Below are 19,200 nucleotides of genomic sequence, written 5' to 3'. Positions count from 1 at the left end.
AGCATCCAGCAGCCAGGGGCTGGCTCTGGGGGCTCCTGGCTGCAGCTCTGTGCCTGCTGCAGAGGCTCTGCAGGCTGAGGCCACTCCTGGCCCTGTGCTGGTGCTCCTCTGGGGTCAGAGCTGGGCTGGAGGAGAGCAGAAAGGAGCCCTGGAGGGGCTCTGGGCAGCAGCCCCACACCAGCAGCCAGGGAGAGGCCTCTGGAGCCAGCTGGGGGCACGGGGGGGGGTGGGGGGCAGAGGGCCACCAGCCCCTGGCCAGGCAGAAGCCTCAGCTCAGCAGGAGCTGCTCAGGGCTGAGCTGAGCCCACAGCTACCTGCAGCTGCTCCTCTGGGGTCCCTTCCCTCCCTCTCCAGGCAGCAGGGGAGGAGGAGGCTGCTGCAGGGCAGAGGCTGTCTGAGGACAGCAGCTCCCTTGGGGTCAGCTGCCCCCTGCCAGGCTCCCCCCAGCATCCCCCTCAGTGCCAGGGCTGTGCCCAGCCCGGGGGGCACAGGTGGCAGAGGGCAGGGACTGGTGCTGGGGGCATGCAGTGCAGCAGCAGCCCAGCAGCACCCAGCCCTGTCCCCAGGGGCCCTGGCTGCACCCCCCCGGGGCTGGGGGCTCCCTGGCAGCCTGCTGGGGGCAGAACAGAGGCCAGGGGCCTGGAGCAGAGAGCACCACCAGCCCCTGGCTGCAGGGGGGAAGCACAGCCCAGGGCAGCCTGGGGGGGCTGAGGGAGCTCTGCAGTGCCCCTGGCCCCCCCGGGGAGAGCCATCGGGGGGGGCACAAGCAGCTCTTGCTGGGGAGCACTGGGGGCCCTCTGCAGAGCCCTGCAGCAGCTGTGCCCCAGGCCTGAGCTGCCTCACTTGCTGTGGCTGGGAGGCTACACAGGGAGGTCCCTGGAGCCCAGCCCCCTCCCCATGGGGCTTGGCTCAGCTCTCCACAAGGCCTTGGGAGGAGCACAGCCTCAGAGCCTGGGCTGCAGGAGCCCTGCAGGAGCTCCAGGCTGAGCAGCACGGAGGGGAGAAGGCTGCAGGGAGAGCTCAGAGCAGCTCCAGCACCTGAAGGGCTCCAGGAGAGCTGGGGAGGGACTGGGGACAAGGGCTGGGAGTGCCAGGGGGAGGGACAGTGGCTTGGAGCTGGGAGAGGGGAGGCTGAGAGTGGAGAGGAGGAAGGAATCCTTGGCAGGGAGGCTGGGGAGAGCCTGGCACAGGCTGCCCAGGGAGGCTGTGGCTGCCTGGAGGTGTTCAGGACCAGGCTGGATGAGGCCCTGAGCAGCCTGGGCTGGGGGGAGGGGTCCCTGCCCCTGGAGCTGGGACTGGCTGAGCTTTGAGCTCCCTTCCAGCCCAACCCTTGCAGGGTTCTGGAGTGCCCAGGAGTCAGCCTTGGCTGGGCTCAGAGGGCCAGGCTGGAAGGCCCCCAGGGGCTGCTGCTGGTCAAATGTCTCTGCCAAGCCTCCAGAGGGAGCAGAGAGCCTCAGCCCAGCCCCAGGAGCTCAGCCCCCGAGGGAAGGCCACCCCCAGGAGCTGCTGGTGGCTCTGGGAGCCAGGCTGCCCAGCACCCCTGCCCAGGACCTCAGCAGAGTTGGCTTGCAGAAGGCCTCCAAGATCCTCCCCTCCAGCCTGCAACCCAACCCCACCAGGGCCCCAGGAGCCATGGCCACAGCTCCAGGCTTGGGGACTGCACCACCTCCCTGGGCAGCCTGTGCCAGCCCCTGCCCCCTCCTGCAGCACAGAATTGTTCCTCCTGGCCTCTTGCACCCTCTGTGGCACCCCAGGGATGCTGCCCCCGAGGCCCAGCCCAGGGCAGAGCCCTTGGGTGGTTGCTGAGCACACCCAAGGCACAGAAGCCTCAGCCCCCTCCTGCAGGGCTGAGGTGTTGCCCCCCAAAGGACACAGTTTAGCCAACTCTGCTCTGGGAGTGCCCAGCAGGGAGATGTCCTCTGCTGCTGGCAGCCCCCAGGGCTCTGCCTGCCTGCTGGGCACACAGCAGAGGTGCCCCAGCACCCCTGGCCATGCCACATGCCAGGCAGTGCCCTGCCCAGCAGCCTCCTCCTGCCCTGCAGCCTGCTGGGATCCCGCTGCAGGAAGCTGCCTTGCCTGGGCTCTGCCCTGCCCAGCACAGTGCTGGAGACTTGGCCTTGCTTCCAGCAGGACCCAGCCAGCCCCAGCTGCCTCCTGGGCAGGGTTTCCTCTCCTGAGAGCTCTTTTCCTTCCTCTCCCCTCTGGGAGAGGCATTTCCTTGCCCCCCCAGCACAGGCTGGCTGAGCAGGGCCAAGCTGATGGCTTCAGCACCTGAGCTCCCTGGGACACAAGCAGGAAGCAGCCCAGGGGATCCCAACCCCCTGCCTAAGCCCCCTGCAGAGCCCAGGGGCTCTTCTGCAGACACTTGGGGCTGAGGAGGGGCTGGCTGGGGGGGGCCCAGAGCAGCCTCAAGCTGAGGACTGAGCAGCACAGGCTGGAGGAGAGAGCTGGGACCCAGCTGGGCTTGGGCTGGGGCCCCTCAGGCTTTGCAGCCACATGGAGCAGGTTCCCTCTGGCCCCCCACAGCCAGGCTGTGCTGTCCCCAGCTGCCCTGCAGGAGCTCAGCCCTGCACTGAGCCCTGTGCCCTGGCACTGCCCTGCAGGAGCTCAGCCCTGCACTGCCCCAGCCCAGCACTGAGCCCTGTGCCCTGGCACTGCCCTGCAGGAGCTCAGCCCTGCACTGCCACACACCAGCACTGAGCCCTGTGCCCTGGCACAGCCCTGCAGGAGCTCAGCCCTGCACTGCCCCAGCCCAGCACTGAGCCCTGTGCCCTGGCACAGCCCTGCAGGAGCTCAGCCCTGCACTGCCACACACCAGCACTGAGCCCTGTGCCCTGGCACAGCCCTGCAGGAGCTCAGCCCTGCACTGCCCCAGCCCAGCACTGAGCCCTGTGCCCTGGCACAGCCCTGCAGGAGCTCAGCCCTGCACTGCCACACACCAGCACTGAGCCCTGTGCCCTGGCACAGCCCTGCAGGAGCTCAGCCCTGCACTGCCCCAGCCCAGCACTGAGCCCTGTGCCCTGGCACAGCCCTGCAGGAGCTCAGCCCTGCACTGCCCCAGCCCAGCACTGAGCCCTGTGCCCTGGCACAGCCCTGCAGGAGCTCAGCCCTGCACTGCCCCAGCCCAGCACTGAGCCCTGTGCCCTGGCACTGCCCTGCAGGAGCTCAGCCCTGCACTGCCCCAGCCCAGCACTGAGCCCTGTGCCCTGGCACTGCCCTGCAGGAGCTCAGCCCTGCACTGCCCCAGCCCAGCACTGAGCCCTGTGCCCTGGCACAGCCCTGCAGGAGCTCAGCCCTGCACTGCCCCAGCCCAGCACTGAGCCCTGTGCCCTGGCACTGCGCCCTGTGCCCTGGCACAGCCCTGCAGGAGCTCAGCCCTGCACTGCCCCAGCCCAGCACTGAGCCCTGTGCCCTGGCACTGCCCTGCAGGAGCTCAGCCCTGCACTGCCCCAGCCCAGCACTGCGCCCTGTGCCCTGGCACAGCCCTGCAGGAGCTCAGCCCTGCACTGCCCCAGCCCAGCACTGAGCCCTGTGCCCTGGCACTGCCCTGCAGGAGCTCAGCCCTGCACTGCCCCAGCCCAGCACTGCGCCCTGTGCCCTGGCACAGCCCTGCAGGAGCTCAGCCCTGCACTGCCACACACCAGCACTGAGCCCTGTGCCCTGGCACAGCCCTGCAGGAGCTCAGCCCTGCACTGCCCCAGCCCAGCACTGAGCCCTGTGCCCTGGCACAGCCCTGCAGGGCCTCAGGCCCCTGCCCAGGCCGGGAGCTGCAGCTGAAGGGCTCCACATGCAGGCAGCTGCCCTGCAGGAGCCTCTCCTGCTCAGCAAACTCCCAGGGGCAGGGCACCTCCAGCCCAGGGCAGCATCAGTGAGCAAGGACACCCCCCCAGGGCACAGCAAAGGCAGGGCTGGGGGCTGGGGAGTGGGAAATGAGCTCTGACAGCAGCACTGAAGAGGTGCCAGCAGGGCAGGAGAGGCAGGGGGCAGCAGGGCAGGAGAGGCAGGGGGCAGCAAGGAGAGGCAGGGGGCAGGAGAGGCAGGGGGCAGCAAGGCAGGAGAGGCAGGGGGCAGCAAGGCAGGAGAGGCAGGGGGCAGCAAGGAGAGGCAGGGGCCAGCAGGGCAGGAGAGGCAGGGGGCAGCAAGGCAGGAGAGGCAGGGGGCAGCAAGGAGAGGCAGGGGGCAGCAAGGCAGGAGAGGCAGGGGGCAGCGAGGAGAGGCAGGGGGCAGCAAGGAGAGGCAGGGGGCAGCAAGGAGAGGCAGGGGGCAGCAAGGCAGGAGAGGCAGGGGGCAGCGAGGAGAGGCAGGGGGCAGCAAGGAGAGGCAGGGGCCAGCAGGGCAGGAGAGGCAGGGGGCAGCAGGGCAGGAGAGGCAGGGGGCAGCAAGGAGAGGCAGGGGGCAGCAAGGAGAGGCAGGGGGCAGCAGGGCAGGAGAGGCAGGGGGCAGCAGGGCAGGAGAGGCAGGGGCCAGCAAGGCAGGAGAGGCAGGGGGCAGCAAGGAGAGGCAGGGGGCAGCAGGGCAGGAGAGGCAGGGGGCAGCAAGGAGAGGCAGGGGGCAGCAAGGAGAGGCAGGGGGCAGCAAGGAGAGGCAGGGGGCAGCAGGGCAGGAGAGGCAGGGGGCAGCAAGGAGAGGCAGGGGGCAGCTCCAGCCCAGGGCTACAGCAAAGCCACAGCCACCTGCAGGGCTGCTGCCAGCAGGCAGGACTGGGACCAGGGGAGCAGAGTGGGCATGAGGAGCAATCCCTGTCCTGCAGGAGGGCACAGGGCCTGGCAGAGGCTGCCCAGGGAGGTGGTGGAGTCCCCAGCCCTGGAGGGGCTCCAGAGCCCTGTGGCCATGGCTCTGGGGCCAGGGTCTGGTGGCCATGGGGGCCTGGGTTGGTGTTGGACTGGGGGAGCTCAGAGGCCTTCTCCAACCCAAACCCTTCTGTGACTGCATGCAGCCAGCAGCCCCCTGGCCAGCATCCTGGGTGGCCTTCTGGCAGGACCCCCCTGACTGCTGCTGCAAGTTCAAACCTCCCCAGGAAGGCCTGAAGGGCTGTGGGGAGAGAGCCCTGCAGGGCAGGCCCAGGGCTGCTGGCAGCATCTCCTCCCCCTGAGGGCAGGGGGGCAGAGCTATGGGCACCTCCTGCCCTGTGCCTGCGACCACAGTGTCACAGTGTCACAGTCTCACAGTCTCACAGTCTCACAGTGTCACTTAGGTTGGAAAGGACCTCGAGGATCATCGAGTCCAACCTATCAACACAGACCCCATGGCCAGACCATGGCTCCAAGTGCCACATCCAATCCCCTCCTGAACCCCTCCAGGGATGGTGACTCCACCACCTCCCTGGGCAGCACATCCCAAGGGCTAACAACTCACTCAGTGAAGAACTTCCTCCTCACCTCGAGTCTAGACCTCCCCTGGCGCAGCTTGAGACTGTGTCCTCTTGTTCTGGTGCTGGGTGCCTGGGAGAAGAGCCCAACCCCCACCTGGCTACAACCCCCTTCAGGTAGTTGTAGAGAGCAATGACCAAACCTGCAGAGGCCCTGAGCCTGCTCAGCACCACTCAGCAGAAATCCCTTTATTGGTTCCCAGAAGGGCTGCCTGGGAGCTGAGCAGCTCTGCTCCCCCCTCCCAAGGGACCCCAAACTCTGCCTCTCCCCCCCATTTGGAGAGTCCAACAGAGCTGCTGAGGGGCCTGGAGCAGCCCTGGGAGCAGCAGAGGCTGAGAGCCCTGGGGCTGAGAGCCTGCAGCAGAGCAGCCCCAGAGGGGAGCTGAGCAATGCTCAGCAAGAGCTGAAGGAGCTGGGGGGGGCAAGAGGCTGGGGCCAGGCTCTGCTCAGCCCTTGCCCCTTCGAGGCAGCCAGCCAGCACTCCTGGGGGGTGGGAAGATGCCTTCAGCCCGTGGGCAGCCCAGGGAGGGTGGTCCCCAGCAGCCTGAGGGCTGGGTCTGGCTGGGAGCTGGCTCCAGGCCCTGCAAAGCAAAGGGAAATCAACAGCCCCCAGCTCTGTGCTTCCAGAGCCCTTCCTTTGCCACCCCCCGGGGGCAGCAGGCCTGGGGCCAACACACCAGCCCCAGAGGCAGGAAGGCTCTCTGAGGAGGGTCCTCATCCCCTGCTGCCCCCCACTTGCTGGTGGGATGGATCCCCACAGCATGGAGCAGGCAGCTCCCCAGGGGCAGCTGCAGGGCTTGAGCCTCTGCTTCCTCATGTCCCAGCAACCTGGGGGGGCAGAGGTCCCTCCAGCTCAGCACAGCCCCACGGGGAGGGGCACAGCTAGAGGCACTTCAGCCCCCAGCAGGGCTCAGCTCCAAGGAAGCTCTGAGGGGGTTCACAGAGGGGCTCAAAGCTCAGCCAGCTCCACCCTCCCCCCATCACCAGAGTCTGCAAAGCCTCTCCAGCAGTGGCCCAGCTTCCCTTCCCCCCTGCCCAGGGAGGTTCTCACCCTCAGGGCAGGTTACCCGGCCCCAGCTGCTGGAGGCTCAGAGCAGGGCACAGCAGCACTTCCCGGGGTAGTCCTTGGCATAGACCTGGTTCTCATTGCCATAGACATAGAAGGAGTGGAGCCTCCCCCTCCAGGCATAGTCCACCCTGGTGAGGGGGATCAGCTCCAGGGTCTGCTTCTGCCAGGGGAGAAAGGGCCTGGGGTCCACAGCTGCCTCTGGCTGCCAGCCAGGGCTCACCGCTGCAGGAGATGCCCCTGGGGGTGGTGCTGGGCAGCCGCAGGTCCCAGCTGCCAGGGAGGGGTGGGAGGAGCAGCAGAGCCAAATGCCAGCTGATGTCCCAAGGCCAGCAGCCTTGGTGCAGGCTCACAGCTGGGAGGCTTTCGACCCCAAAGCAAAGTCCTCCTGGGCCAGAGGAGCTGCCCCGGGGGCATGGAACATCTTGGCTGGAAGAGCCCAATACCCCCCGGCAGCATCCCTGCCCGCCCGGGCCTAGAGCATCCCTGCCCGAGCCCCGGAGCATCCCTCCCTGCCCGAGCCCCGGGAGCATCCCTGCCCGAGCCCCGGCAGCATCCCTCCCTGCCCGAGCCCCGGGAGCATCCCTGCCCGAGCCCCGGCAGCATCCCTCCCTGCCCGAGCCCCGGCAGCAGCCCGCCCTGCCCGAGCCCCGGCAGCAGCCCGCCCTGCCCGAGCCCCGGCAGCATCCCTGCCTGCCCGAGCCCCGGCAGCATCCCTCCCTGCCCGAGCCCCGGCAGCATCCCTCCCTGCCCGAGCCCCGGCGCATCCCTGCCCGAGCCCCGGCAGCATCCCTCCCTGCCCGAGCCCCGGCAGCATCCCTCCCTGCCCGAGCCCCGGCGCATCCCTGCCCGAGCCCCGGCAGCATCCCTGCCCGAGCCCCGGCAGCATCCCTGCCTGCCCGAGCCCCGGCAGCATCCCTGCCCGAGCCCCAGAGCATCCCTGCCCGAGCCCCAGAGCATCCCTGCCCGAGCCCCAGAGCATCCCTACCTGCCTGAGGATGCGAGAGTGCTCCGGCAGCCGCCCGCGCTGCAGCGCCAGGCAGGACTCCGCGCCCCGCACCAGCGCCGGGGGCAGCCCCCGGCTGCTCACCTGGCAGGGGGAGGCAGAGGAGGCTCCTCAGCACCCAGCAGACCTCCCCAGGGCGCTCAGGGACGTCCTCACGGCCAACAGGCTGCCCAGGGAGGCCCCGTGTGCCCCCTCCCCGGAGGCGTTGAGGGCCAGCCCTGAGCAGCCTGTGCCGGTGGGAGGTGCCCTGCCCGGGGCAGGGGGTGGCACTGGGTGAGCTCCAAGGTGCCCTCCCACCCAACCCATCCTAGGACCCCCTGAAACACCCGGGCCTGAACCCCTGCTCCTCAGAAGAGGGCAAGCATGGGCAGCCCAGGTCCTCCCTGGCACACGGAGCCTGGCCCTGCCTGGCTGCCTTGGGCTGCAGGGCTGCCCTGCAGCGCTGTGCACAGCCTCAGAGCCCCCAAGGAGGGCCCAGGCCAGGGGCTCAGCCCTCCCCTGCTCCCCACCATCACCAGTGGGTCCTCAGCAGCCTTCCCCCAGCCCAAGCTGCAAAGCCTGAGCTTCCCAAGCCCCTCCTGCTGAGATCCTGGTTCTGGAGCACAGCTCAGCTGTGTCCCTCCCAGGCACCTCCAGGGCTGTCCACACCTGGGTGGGCACCCAGCACCCCCAGGGAGCTGCTGGGGGCTACAGGCAGCTCCCCTGTCCTGCAGCCACTGCTGTCAGGCTTCTCCTCCAAGCAGCAGTGGCAGCCTCCTGGAGCAGCTCTGCCTTTCACCTGGCTGCCCCGGGGATGGTCCTGGCCAGCAGGGAGCCCCTGGCTGCCCCCTGAGCTCTGGGGCTCGCTGCTGGGGCTGCTGGCCAGGGGCAGCTCACCTGTGGCTGCTCCTCACTGAAGAGCTGCTTCCCAGTGGCCTCCTGCAAGCAGGACAGGGGCAGGCCCTGGCTCTTCTCCAGGATGTACTCAGTGATGTTGTTCTTCCTGGGGGGGAGAGAAAAGTCAGCTCACAGCCCCCCCAGCTGCCCCAGGACACAGCCAGGAGCTGCTGCCAGCTCCACACCTCTGCCTTCCCCCTGCCCAGCTCCACACTGACATTCCTCTGGGGTCTCCTCCTCCTCCTCTGGGCAGCCTCCTGCCAGGCATGAGGAGATGGCACAGGTTGCCCAGGGGGCTGTGGCTGCCCCCTCCCTGGAGGTGTCCCAGGCCAGGCTGGATGAGGCCTTGAGCAGCCTGGGCTGGTGGGAGGGGTCCCTGCCCAGGGCAGGGGGCTGGAGCTGGCTGAGCTTTGAGCTCCCTCCCAACCCAACCCTTCTGTGACTCTTCCCATGCACGGGGGGGGAGGGCAGGGGAACCTTCCTCCTCCTGCTCCTGGTGTGTCTGGGGAGCTGCACAGCTTGCACCAAGGAAGCAAAACCTAAGCCCAGAAGCTGAGCAGTGAGGCAGAGCCAAGCAGCACCCGAGAGGCCACCGGGACACCGGGAGAGGGCTCCCGGGAGGCCACCGGGACACGGGCAGAGGGCTCCCGGGAGGCCACCGGGAGAGGGCTCCCGAGGGCAGAGCCGCTGCGGCCCTGGCTCAGCAGCCTGCTGGTTTCCCTTGAACAGCTGCCCAGCTGTTGGGGTTTCTGCCTGGCCCCACCAGCCTCACACCTTCCCCACCCCTGGGTGCCTGCTGCAGACTGCCCTTGCCCCCTGCACAGCCACTGCAGACTCCCCCAGCCCCTGGCAGGGCTCCCTGCTCCTCTGAGCTGCAGCAGCTCCACCTTCTCCTTCAGCATCTCCAGCAGCAGCAGCCTGCCTGGCACCCAGAGCCTGGCAGCACCTGAGGCTGCTGGAGGCCTGGAGCAGGCTGCCCAGAGAGGTTGTGGAGAGCTTCCAACCCCCCCTGGGCACTGTGCTGCTGGGGGAGCCCTGCTGGACCAGGGGCTTGGGCTGGGGGATCCCCAGGGGTCCCTCCCAACCCCACCCTGCAGGCACCACTTGGTGCAAGGCAGCCCAGGAGCCCCCCAGCCTGTGCCAGGGATGCCCTGCATGCTGCCAGGCTCCAGTGCCTGCCAGGCTCCACTCACCAGGTGATGGTCAGCTCCAGGTAGCACAGCAGGAGGCCCTTGGTGGCACAGCGGGCACAGGGCACTGTGCCCTCCCCCAGGCAGGGACTACAGCTGAGAGAGGGAAAGAGGAGCTGGGGGGAGGCCTCCAAGCTCACTGGGACCAGGGGGAGGGGTGGCAGGGAGCAGAGGGGAGCTGGGCAAAGCAGAGCACTGGGAGATGGCTCTGAGGGGGGCAAGGGCCTGTGTCTGCCCCACTGCACACCTCGGGGGGGCTGCCAGCATGGGGGGGCTGGAAGGGACCCCTGGAGATCAGCCAGGGCAGCCCCCTGCCAGGGCAGGGCAAGCAGGGCACACAGGAGCAGAGCCAGGTGGGAGGTGAAGGTCTCCAGAGGAGACTCCACAGCCAGGAAAGAGATAAAGAGATGAAAGAGGCTGGGGCCAGGCTCTGCTCAGGGGTGCCCAGGGGCAGCACAAGGGGCAGGGGGCACAGACTGGCACCCAGGAGGCTCCACCTGAGCAGGAGGAGAAAGTTGTTTGTTGTGAGGGTGCTGGGGGCCTGGAGCAGGCTGCCCAGAGAGGTTGTGGAGTCTCCTGGTGTGGAGAGCTCCCAACCCCCCCTGGTCCCTGTGCTGCTGGGCAGGCTGCTGTGGGAGCCCTGCTGGGGCAGGGGGCTTGGGGAGCTCCAGAGCTCCCTTCCAGCACCACCTCCATCTGGAGCTGGGTGCTCCTCACCTCATCCTCCCTGAGCCCAGGCAGTGGGAGCAGCTCTGCTGGAGGCCATCCTGGCTGGAGTCCCAGAGGCCACTTCCTGCACAGAACACACAGGTCCTCTGCAGGCAGGGCACAAACAGCAAGGGCAGGTCACCAAACAGTCCTTTCCTTGACCACTTCTGATGCTTAGAGAGGCCCAGGGTGGGAGCAGGCACAGAGCCCCAGGCTGGTTTGGTGGGCAGGGACCCCCAGAGCCCCTCCAGCGCAGCCCCCTGCAGCCAGCAGGGACAGCCCCAGCCAGAGGCAGGCTGCTCCCAGCCCCCAGCCAGGGGCAGGCTGCTCCCAGCCCCCAGCCAGGGGCAGGCTGCTCCCAGCCCCCAGCCAGGGGCAGGCTGCTCCCAGCCCCAACCACCCTGCCCTGCACTGCTGCCAGCCAGGGGGCAGCTCCCAGCTCTCTGGGCAGCCTGGGCCAGGCTCTCCCCACCCTCAGCCTCAAACCTTTCTCCCTTCTCCCCACTCTGAGTCTCCCTCTGGGAGCCCAAACCATCCTCCCTTGTGCTGCTCTAGAGGCTGTCCCCAGCCCTCTGACTGTCCCCACCAGAAGCTCTCCCTGGAGCCACAGTTTGCTGTTGCCTGCTCCTGCCCTCAGCCAGCTGCAGGAGGGAGCCCAGCAGGGCAGTGTGAGCCCAGCAGGGCAGTGTGAGCCCAGCCAGGACAAGGCCTTGTGGGCAGCTCCCTGCCCCTTGCCAGGAGGGACAACTCTTCCCTCCCCAGCTGCCCCTGGCCCCTGCAGGCAGCCCCTGGGCTGAGCTGCCCTGGCTGCTTGTTTACAGCAGAGGCCTCCAGGCTGCAGCTGTGCAGCTCCCTGAGACAATATTTGCAGAGAGAGGAGCAGCACTTTGAGTGGGGAGCTGCTCCCTGCTCACCACCTCCCCCCCACACCTGATGGACCCCCAGGCACGTCCTCAGCCCCCCCCCAGCCCCCCCTGTTGACACTGCTGCTTTATCTTTCCACCCCAGTGCCACCCAAACAAAGGGACACCAGCAGGGCACCCTCCAGCCCAGCCTGACCCTGCAGCAGCTCTGCCTCCTGCCCTCCACACCACCAAGGGCTGTGCCCAGCCCAGAGGAGGAAAGGACATGCCCAGGGGGGTGGTTGGCATCCTGCCCTCCCTCAGAGGGCTTTAGAACTGCCTCTGTGCTCTGAGTGCAGAGGGCAGCCAGGGCAGGGGACAGGGGGACCCTGGGCCATACCTTGCCAGATCCTCCACAGCTCCTGCATGGGGCAGAGCCAGATCCAGCGCAGCTGGGACAGGCCTGGGAGCCGAGCAGAGGGAGCAGCTTGGGCACTCCAGGACCCCCCCTGGCACTGCCCACTGCAGACCACCCCCAAAGCCAGCCCCCTGCAGCCTCAGCCTGCAGAGCTGCCTGCAGCAAGGAGGCTCAGACCAGCTGGGGGAGAGGGCTGAGGGTACCATGCAGCCCACCCCCACCCCCCCGTGCTTGCTCAGCACCAGCACAGCACTGGGAGAGCCTCTGCTCCATCCTGCTGTGTGTGGAGCCCCTGCCCCAGCAGGCTCTGCCCCGTGGCAAACCAGCACTGGACAGGGACAGGAGGAGCTCTGCTCAGAGTCACAGCAGGGCAGGGGCTGGAAGGGACCTCTGGAGACCAGGGCAGGGCCCTCAGGAGCACAGCCAGGCAGGGAGGGAGACTCCACAGCCTCCCTGGCAGCCTGCTCCAGGCCTCCAGCACCCTCCAAGGACAGAAGCTCCTCCTCATGCTCAGGTGGAGCTGCTGAGGGTGCAGTCTGTGCCCCTTGCCCCTCACCCTGTCCCTGGGCACCACTGAGCACAGCCTGGCCCCAGCCTCCTGGCACCACCCTTGAGGTATTGATCAGCATTGCTCAGCTGCCCTCTGGGGCTGCTCTGCTGCAGGCTCTCAGCCCCAGGGCTCTCAGCCTTTGCTCCTCAGAGCTGCCCCAGGCCTCTCAGCAGCTTCCCAGCCCTCTGCTGCTCCCTCCCCAGCAGTTCCCTGTCCCTCTTGAGCCAGGGAGCCCAGCCCTGGCCCCAGCCCTGCAGCCATGGCCTCAGCAGGGCAGAGTAGGGCAGGACCTCCCCCAGCATGCTGCCCAGACTCAGCCTGCTGCAGCCCCCCTGGAGCTATCCGTGCAGCCCCCCTGCAGCCCCCCTGCAGCCCCCCTGCAGCCCCCCCTGCAGCCCCCATGGAGCCATCCCTGCAGCCCCCCTGGAGCCATCCCTGCAGCCCCCCCTGGAGCTATCCCTGCAGCCCCCCCTGGAGCCCCCATGGAGCCATCCCTGCAGCCCCCCTGGAGCTATCCCTGCAGCCCCCCCTGGAGCTATCCCTGCAGCCCCCCCTGCAGCCCCCATGGAGCCATCCCTGCAGCCCCCCTGGAGCTATCCCTGCAGCCCCCCCTGGAGCCCCCATGGAGCCATCCCTGCAGCCATCCCTTCAGCCCCACTGCAGCCATCCCTGCAGCCCCCCTGCAGCCCCCCTGCAGCTATCCCTGCAGCCCCCCCTGCAGCCCCCCTGCAGCCCCCATGGAGCCATCCCTGCAGCCATCCCTTCAGCCCCACTGCAGCCATCCCTGCAGCCCCCCTGCAGCCCCCATGGAGCCATCCCTGCAGCCCCCCTGCAGCCCCCCTGCAGCCCCCATGGAGCCATCCCTGCAGCCATCCCTTCAGCCCCACTGCAGCCATCCCTGCAGCCCCCCTGCAGCCCCCCTGCAGCTATCCCTGCAGCCCCCATGGAGCTATCCCTTCAGCCCTGCAGCGCTCACCAGCAGCTGGGCAGTGTGGGGCACCGGCAGCTGCATCTCGCAGTCAGCAAAGAGGGGAGGAGGGTCCACAGCTATGTCCCAGGGGCCTGGGGGCTTCCCCATCTGCCAGGAGTCCACAAACTCCCCTGGGGGAGGCAAGAAGGCAGGGGGAGACCCTGAGTGGTGGGGGCAGGGGGAGCAGGCCTGGGCACCCGGCGGCACCCAGACCCTTCCACGGAGCTCTGGGAGGCAGGGGCGGGCAGCAGGCTGCTCCCTGCGGGCCCCTTGCACAGCATCCTGGAGGGGCAGCCCCCAGCGGGGGTCCTGCACGGCCCCCCCGAGGACAAGGACCCCAGGCCACTCACCCTTGTAGGGCCTGCTGGCTGGGAGGGTGCTCCTGCTCTCCGTGAAGGTCTGCAGCTGGTACTGCCAAAGCAAGTCACAGCCAGCCCAGAGCCCCCAGCCCGGGGGGCTGCTCCCCCAGCCCAGCCCCCTGCTTCAGCAGTGCTCCCCCAGCCCCCCCTGCTCCAGCAGGGCTCCCCCAGCCCCCCCTGCTCCGGCAGGGCTCCCCCAGCCCAGGGCTCCCCCAGCCCCCCCAGCTCCTGCAGGGCTCCCCCAGCCCCCCCTGCTCCTGCAGGGCTCCCCCAGCCCCCCCAGCTCCTGCAGGGCTCCCCCAGCAGCCTGCCCAGGGGCACGGTGCCCAGGGGGGGTTGGAAGCAGCCTGCTGCAGGGCTCCAGCACCCCCACAGCACAGCAGCTTCCCCTGCTGCTGCAGGGCACCCTGCAGCCCTCTCAGTGCAGGGGGCTGAGCTGTGCCCCCACCCCCTCCTTACTCTGTAGGTGTTGAGTACAGCCAGGCCCTGCACCCGCAGCTGCTCTGCAGGGGCAGTGCTGTAGCAGCATCTGCTGCCTGCAAACTGCAGCAAGGCCTCTCTGGCTTCCTCCTCAGACAGATGCAAGGTGCTGCAAAGAGAGGGGGAGAGCTGAAGCCCTGCAGCCTGCTGGCTGTGAGCTCCTGGAAGGGAGGACACAGGACCTGTGGGAGGAGCAGCCAGGAGTCCCCAGCAGCTGAGGGGGCTGGGGGTGTGCAGCCTGGAGCAGGGGAGGCTGAGGGAGGAGAGGCTGAGGGGGCTGGGGGTGTGCAGCCTGGAGCAGAGGAGGCTGAGGGAGGAGAGGCCGAGGGGGCTGGGGGTGCTCAGCCTGGAGCAGAGGAGGCTGAGGGAGGAGAGGCTGAGGGGGCTGGGGGTGTGCAGCCTGGAGCAGGGGAGGCTGAGGGAGGAGAGGCCGAGGGGGCTGGGGGTGCTCAGCCTGGAGCAGAGGAGGCTGAGGGAGGAGAGGCTGAGGGGGCTGGGGGTGTGCAGCCTGGAGCAGAGGAGGCTGAGGGAGACCTCCTTGCTCTCTGCACTCCCTGGGAGGAGGCTGCAGCTGGGGGGGGGTTGGGCTCTGCTCACAAGGAACAAGATGAAGAAGAGGAAATGGCCTCAGGTTGCCCCAGGGGAGGTTTGGGCTGGCCATGAGGAAGAGTTTCTTCCCCTTAAGGGCTGTGAAGCTCTGCCCCAGGCTGCCCAGGGCAGTGGTGCAGTCTCCACCCCTGGAGGGGTTCCAGAGCCCTGGAGCTGTGGTGCTGAGTGCTGGGGGGTGGTGCCAGGGGGGGGGTGGTGCCGGGGGGGGGTGCCAGGGGGTGCCGGTGCCAGGGGGTGCCGGTGCCAGGGGGTGCCGCCCCGGGTCGTTGTGTGGCCCTGGTCCGAGAGGGCTCTCCCAAGCAGCCCAGCTCTGCCTGCCCCGTGCCCGCCGCGCAGCAGCAGAGGGCAGTGGAGCTTTACCTCTCTTCTGCTTGGCAGGCTGCGGCCAGGGGGAAGCCTTCAGCCCCTGCAAGGGAAGGGGGAGGTGAGGTGGTGGGGAGTGGCACGGGGAGCGCTGCCCAGGGGCAGTGCCAAGGGCCAGGCTCCCTCCTGCAGGGAGGAGCTGAGCCTTTCCTCTCCACGCCCCCCCAGCTCGCTCCCCACTGCCCTTGGCCAGGCTGTGCCCTCCCCAGGCACCCCCCAGCGGGTACCTGCGGCCCTGGCAGCGGTGCCAGGCCCCACGTCCAGCAGCTCCACAGGGGGGGCAGAGGGCTCCAGGGCACCACAGGGGCTGGGGGCTGGAGGGACACCTGCGGGGCAGAGGTTGGGCAGTGCCATCTGGGGACAGTCCCAAAGCACAGTGGGGAGCAAGGAGGAGGCCCCCAGGGGCAGGAGGGCAGCAGGGGTGGCATCCAGCAGGGCCTTCGGTGCCCTGGCAGAGGAGACCCCTGCCAGGCTGCTGTGAGCCAGCCCAGCCCTGAGCACAGGGAGCAGAGCCACTGCCACCTCTGCTGCCAGGCTCTGCTGCCAGGCTCTGCTGCCCACCCCTGCTGCCCACCCCTGCTCCCAGGCTCTGCTGCCCACCCCTGCTGCCCACCCCTGCTCCCAGGCTCTGCTGCCAGGCTCTGCTGCCCACCCCTGCTGCCAGGCTCTGCTGCCCACCCCTGCTGCCCACCCCTGCCGCCCACCCTGCTCCACAGGGCAGAGCCCAGTGCCAGCTGCAGGTGCCAGTGTGTGCAGGGCACCAGCTCCAGGCCCTGCTGCCTCCAGGCTGTGTTCAGCCACACTCAGCACCCTGCAGCCCTCCCCTGGCAGCTCAGCACCCTGCAGCCCTCCCCTGGCAGCTCAGCACCCCGCAGCCCTGCACAGGCAGCTCAGCACCCCGCGGCCCTCCCCTGGCAGCTCAGCACCCTGCAGCCCTTCCCTGGCAGCTCAGCACCCTGCAGCCCTTCCCCTGGCAGCTCAGCACCCTGCAGCCCTCCCCTGGCAGCTCAGCACCCCGCAGCCCTCCCCTGGCAGCTCAGCACCCTGCAGCCCTGCACAGGCAGCTCAGCACCCTGCGGCCCTCCCCTGGCAGCTCAGCACCCTGCAGCCCTCCCCTGGCAGCTCAGCACCCTGCAGCCCTCCCCTGGCAGCTCAGCACCCTGCAGCCCTTCCCCTGGCAGCTCAGCACCCTGCAGCCCTTCCCTGGCAGCTCAGCACCCTGCAGCCCTTCCCCTGGCAGCTCAGCACCCTGCAGCCCTCCCCTGGCAGCTCAGCACCCCGCAGCCCTCCCCTGGCAGCTCAGCACCCTGCAGCCCTTCCCCTGGCAGCTCAGCACCCTGCAGCCCTGCACAGGCAGCTCAGCACCCCGCAGCCCTCCCCTGGCAGCTCAGCACCCTGCAGCCCTTCCCCTGGCAGCTCAGCACCCTGCAGCCCTGCACAGGCAGCTCAGCACCCCGCGGCCCTCCCCTGGCAGCTCAGCACCCTGCAGCCCTCCCCTGGCAGCAGCTGACAGGAGGCAGAGCAGAGCTGCCCCGGGGCAGCCACTCAGCAGCTGAAGGCTTCGGCTCCAGTTCCCCCCCCGGAGAGCTCCCAGCGCTGCACATACCTGGCCCGCAGAGGGGAGGAGGGGGAGGAGGAGGAGGAGGAGGAGGAGGAGGGTCTGAGCTCCCATAGCTCACCAGGTCCTTGCTCCTGCCCAGAAGAGAGACACAAAGCATCAGAGGGCAGGGCAGGGGCAGGGGCAGAGCAGGGCAGGGGCAGAGCAGGGCAGGGGCAGAGCAGGGCAGGGGCAGGGGCAGAGCAGGGGCAGAGCAGGGCAGGGGCAGGGGCAGGGGCAGAGCAGGGCAGGGGCAGGGGCAGGGGCAGAGCAGGGCAGGGGCAGAGCAGGGGCAGAGCAGGGGCAGAGCAGGGCAGGGGCAGAGCAGGGGCAGAGCAGGGGCAGAGCAGGGGCAGAGCAGGGCAGGGGCAGGGGCAGGGCAGGGGCAGGGGCAGAGCAGGGGCAGGGGCAGAGCAGGGCAGGGGCAGGGGCAGAGCAGGGGCAGAGCAGGGGCAGAGCAGGGCAGGGGCAGGGCAGGGGCAGGGCAGGGGCAGGGGCAGAGCAGGGCAGGGGCAGAGCAGGGTCAGGGGCAGAGCAGGGTCAGGGGCAGAGCAGGGTCAGGGGCAGGGCAGGGTCAGGGGCAGGGCAGGGCAGGGGCAGAGCAGGGCAGGGCAGGGGCAGAGCTGGGCAGGGCAGGGGCAGAGCAGGGCAGGGGCAGAGCAGGGCAGGGCAGGGGCAGGGCAGGGGCAGGGCAGGGGCAGGGGCAGAGCAGGGCAGGGGCAGAGCAGGGTCAGGGGCAGAGCAGGGTCAGGGGCAGAGCAGGGTCAGGGGCAGGGCAGGGTCAGGGGCAGGGCAGGGCAGGGGCAGAGCAGGGCAGGGCAGGGGCAGAGCTGGGCAGGGCAGGGGCAGAGCAGGGCAGGGGCAGAGCAGGGCAGGGCAGGGGCAGAGCAGGGCAGGGGCAGGGCAGGGCAGGGCAGGGGCAGAGCTGGGCAGGGCAGGGCAGGGGCAGAGCAGGGCAGGGGCAGGGCAGGGCAGGGGCAGAGCAGGGCAGGGGCAGGGCAGGGGCAGGGGCAGAGCAGGGCAGGGGCAGAGCAGGGTCAGGGGCAGAGCAGGGCAGGGGCAGAGCAGGGCAGGGCAGGGCAGGGGCAGAGCAGGGCAGGGGCAGGGCAGGGGCAGGGGCAGAGCAGGGCAGGGCAGGGGCAGAGCAGGGCAGGGGCAGGGCAGGGCAGGGGCAGAGCAGGGCAGGGGCAGAGCAGGGCAGGGGCAGGGCAGGGGCAGGGGCAGAGCAGGGCAGGGGCAGAGCAGGGTCAGGGGCAGAGCAGGGCAGGGGCAGAGCAGGGCAGGGGCAGAGCAGGGGCAGAGCAGGGCAGGGGCAGGGCAGGGGCAGGGGCAGAGCAGGGCAGGGGCAGAGCAGGGGCAGAGCAGGGGCAGAGCAGGGCAGGGGCAGGGCAGGGCAGGGGCAGAGCAGGGCAGGGGCAGAGCAGGGCAGGGCAGGGGCAGAGCAGGGCAGGGGCAGAGCTGGGCAGGGCAGGGGCAGAGCTGGGCAGGGGCAGAGCAGGGCAGGGGCAGAGCAGGGCAGGGCAGGGGCAGAGCAGGGCAGGGCAGGGGCAGAGCTGGGCACCGCTGCAGCCCCATCCTCGGCATCCTCAGCCTCACCTCTCCCCACAGGGGAAGGCTGCCAGCCCCAGGCCTCACCTGAGCAGCTCTGCTCTCTCCATCCCTGCTGAAGGGCTCTGCTGGGGGCAGCTGGAGAAGTGACCTCTGAGGCCAGTGCTGGGAGCCCCACAGCAGGGCAGGAAGTTGCCTGCCTGAGGTTCTCCAAGTTCTGCTGCTGTGGTTTTGCATCTCTGGGACATTTTTGCTCACATCCTGCTTGTGGGAGGAGGGGGAACAAAAAGGCACAGCCCCAGCCCCAGCCCAGCACTGCCCCAGCCTCAGCCCCAGCCAGGCACTGCCCCAGCCCCAGCCCCAGCCCAGCACTGCCCCAGCCTCAGCCCCAGCCCAGCACTGCCCCAGCCCCAGCCCCAGCCCAGCACTGCCCCAGCCTCAGCCCCAGCCAGGCACTGCCCCAGCCCCAGCCCCAGCCAGGCACTGCCCCAGCCCCAGCCCCAGCCAGGCACTGCCCCAGCCCCAGCCCCAGCCAGGCACTGCCCCAGCCCCAGCCCCAGCCAGGCACTGCCCCAGCCCCAGCCCCAGCCCCAGCCCCAGCCAGGCATCTCCAGGGCCTTGTGGCCTCTAGAAGCCAAAGCCAGAGGTCAGCCTCCCCCTGCCCCAGCAGGACACTCCTGCAGGAGGAGAGGAGCTGAAGTGCTGGCAGCTCAGCCACTGCTTCCCCTTGGCTGCTGCCCTCCTCCAGCGCTGGGGACAGCAGCACAGGGCAGGCTGACTGCCCCAGATGCACAGAAGGGGCTGGGAGGGACTCAGAGCTCAGCCAGCTCCAGCCCCCTGCCAGGGGCAGGGACCCTTCCCACCAGCCCAGGCTGCTCAGGGCCTGTGACTAGGGGCAGAGCCCAACCCCCCCTGGCTGCAGCCTCCTCCCAGGGAGCTGCAGAGAGCAGTGAGGTCTCCCTCAGCCTCCCCTGCTCCAGGCTGCACACCCCCAGCCCCCTCAGCTGCCCCTCCCCAGCCCTGCTCTGCAGAGCCTTCCCCAGCCCTGCTGCCCTCCCCTGGCACCGTCCCAGGGCCCAGGAGGGGTTTGGGGCACCCTGCTGCCATGAAAGCAGCAGAGCTGAGCTCCTGGCTGTGCTCCAGGGGACGTGAGAGCATCCTGCAGGGCTCCACTGCTCCCCCCCAGCCTGGATTTGCAGCCAGCCTAAATAAATGCCAGGGCCCAGGCCCCAGGGCTGCTCACTCCTCA

At 69.4% G+C, this 19,200-nt stretch overlaps 1 protein-coding gene across 2 annotated transcripts; it reads right to left on the bottom strand.

Moving 5' to 3' along the window:
- Nucleotides 1–5,560: 5,560 nt before the first annotated feature.
- On the bottom strand, nucleotides 5,561–18,202 carry SSUH2 (ssu-2 homolog). 2 transcript variants are annotated; one of them, XM_068157749.1, is made up of 14 exons: nucleotides 18,039–18,202; nucleotides 16,413–16,498; nucleotides 15,034–15,132; nucleotides 14,804–14,849; nucleotides 13,814–13,943; nucleotides 13,346–13,406; nucleotides 13,002–13,126; nucleotides 11,458–11,520; nucleotides 10,225–10,322; nucleotides 9,511–9,603; nucleotides 8,318–8,423; nucleotides 7,424–7,525; nucleotides 6,421–6,598; nucleotides 5,561–5,950 (listed from the first exon to the last, which is right to left on the bottom strand). In XM_068157749.1, the coding sequence occupies exons 1-13, from the start codon at nucleotides 18,197–18,199 to the stop codon at nucleotides 6,458–6,460; spliced, it is 1,311 nt and encodes a 436-aa protein (XP_068013850.1). In that variant the 5' UTR covers nucleotides 18,200–18,202; the 3' UTR covers nucleotides 5,561–5,950; nucleotides 6,421–6,457. The 2 variants fall into 2 exon arrangements, with proteins under 2 accessions (XP_068013850.1, XP_068013851.1); XM_068157750.1 differs by having other exon boundaries at nucleotides 6,437–6,598.
- Nucleotides 18,203–19,200: the final 998 nt, after the last annotated feature.

Source organism: Melanerpes formicivorus, unplaced genomic scaffold (genome assembly GCF_026170545.1).
Source record: "Melanerpes formicivorus ecotype bairdi unplaced genomic scaffold, bMelFor1.0.p_v2 SCAF_38, whole genome shotgun sequence".
Classification (NCBI taxonomy): domain Eukaryota; kingdom Metazoa; phylum Chordata; class Aves; order Piciformes; family Picidae; genus Melanerpes; species Melanerpes formicivorus.
Note: the sequence above shows the minus strand (reverse complement) of the source record. Positions and strands in the feature narration are given on the sequence as shown.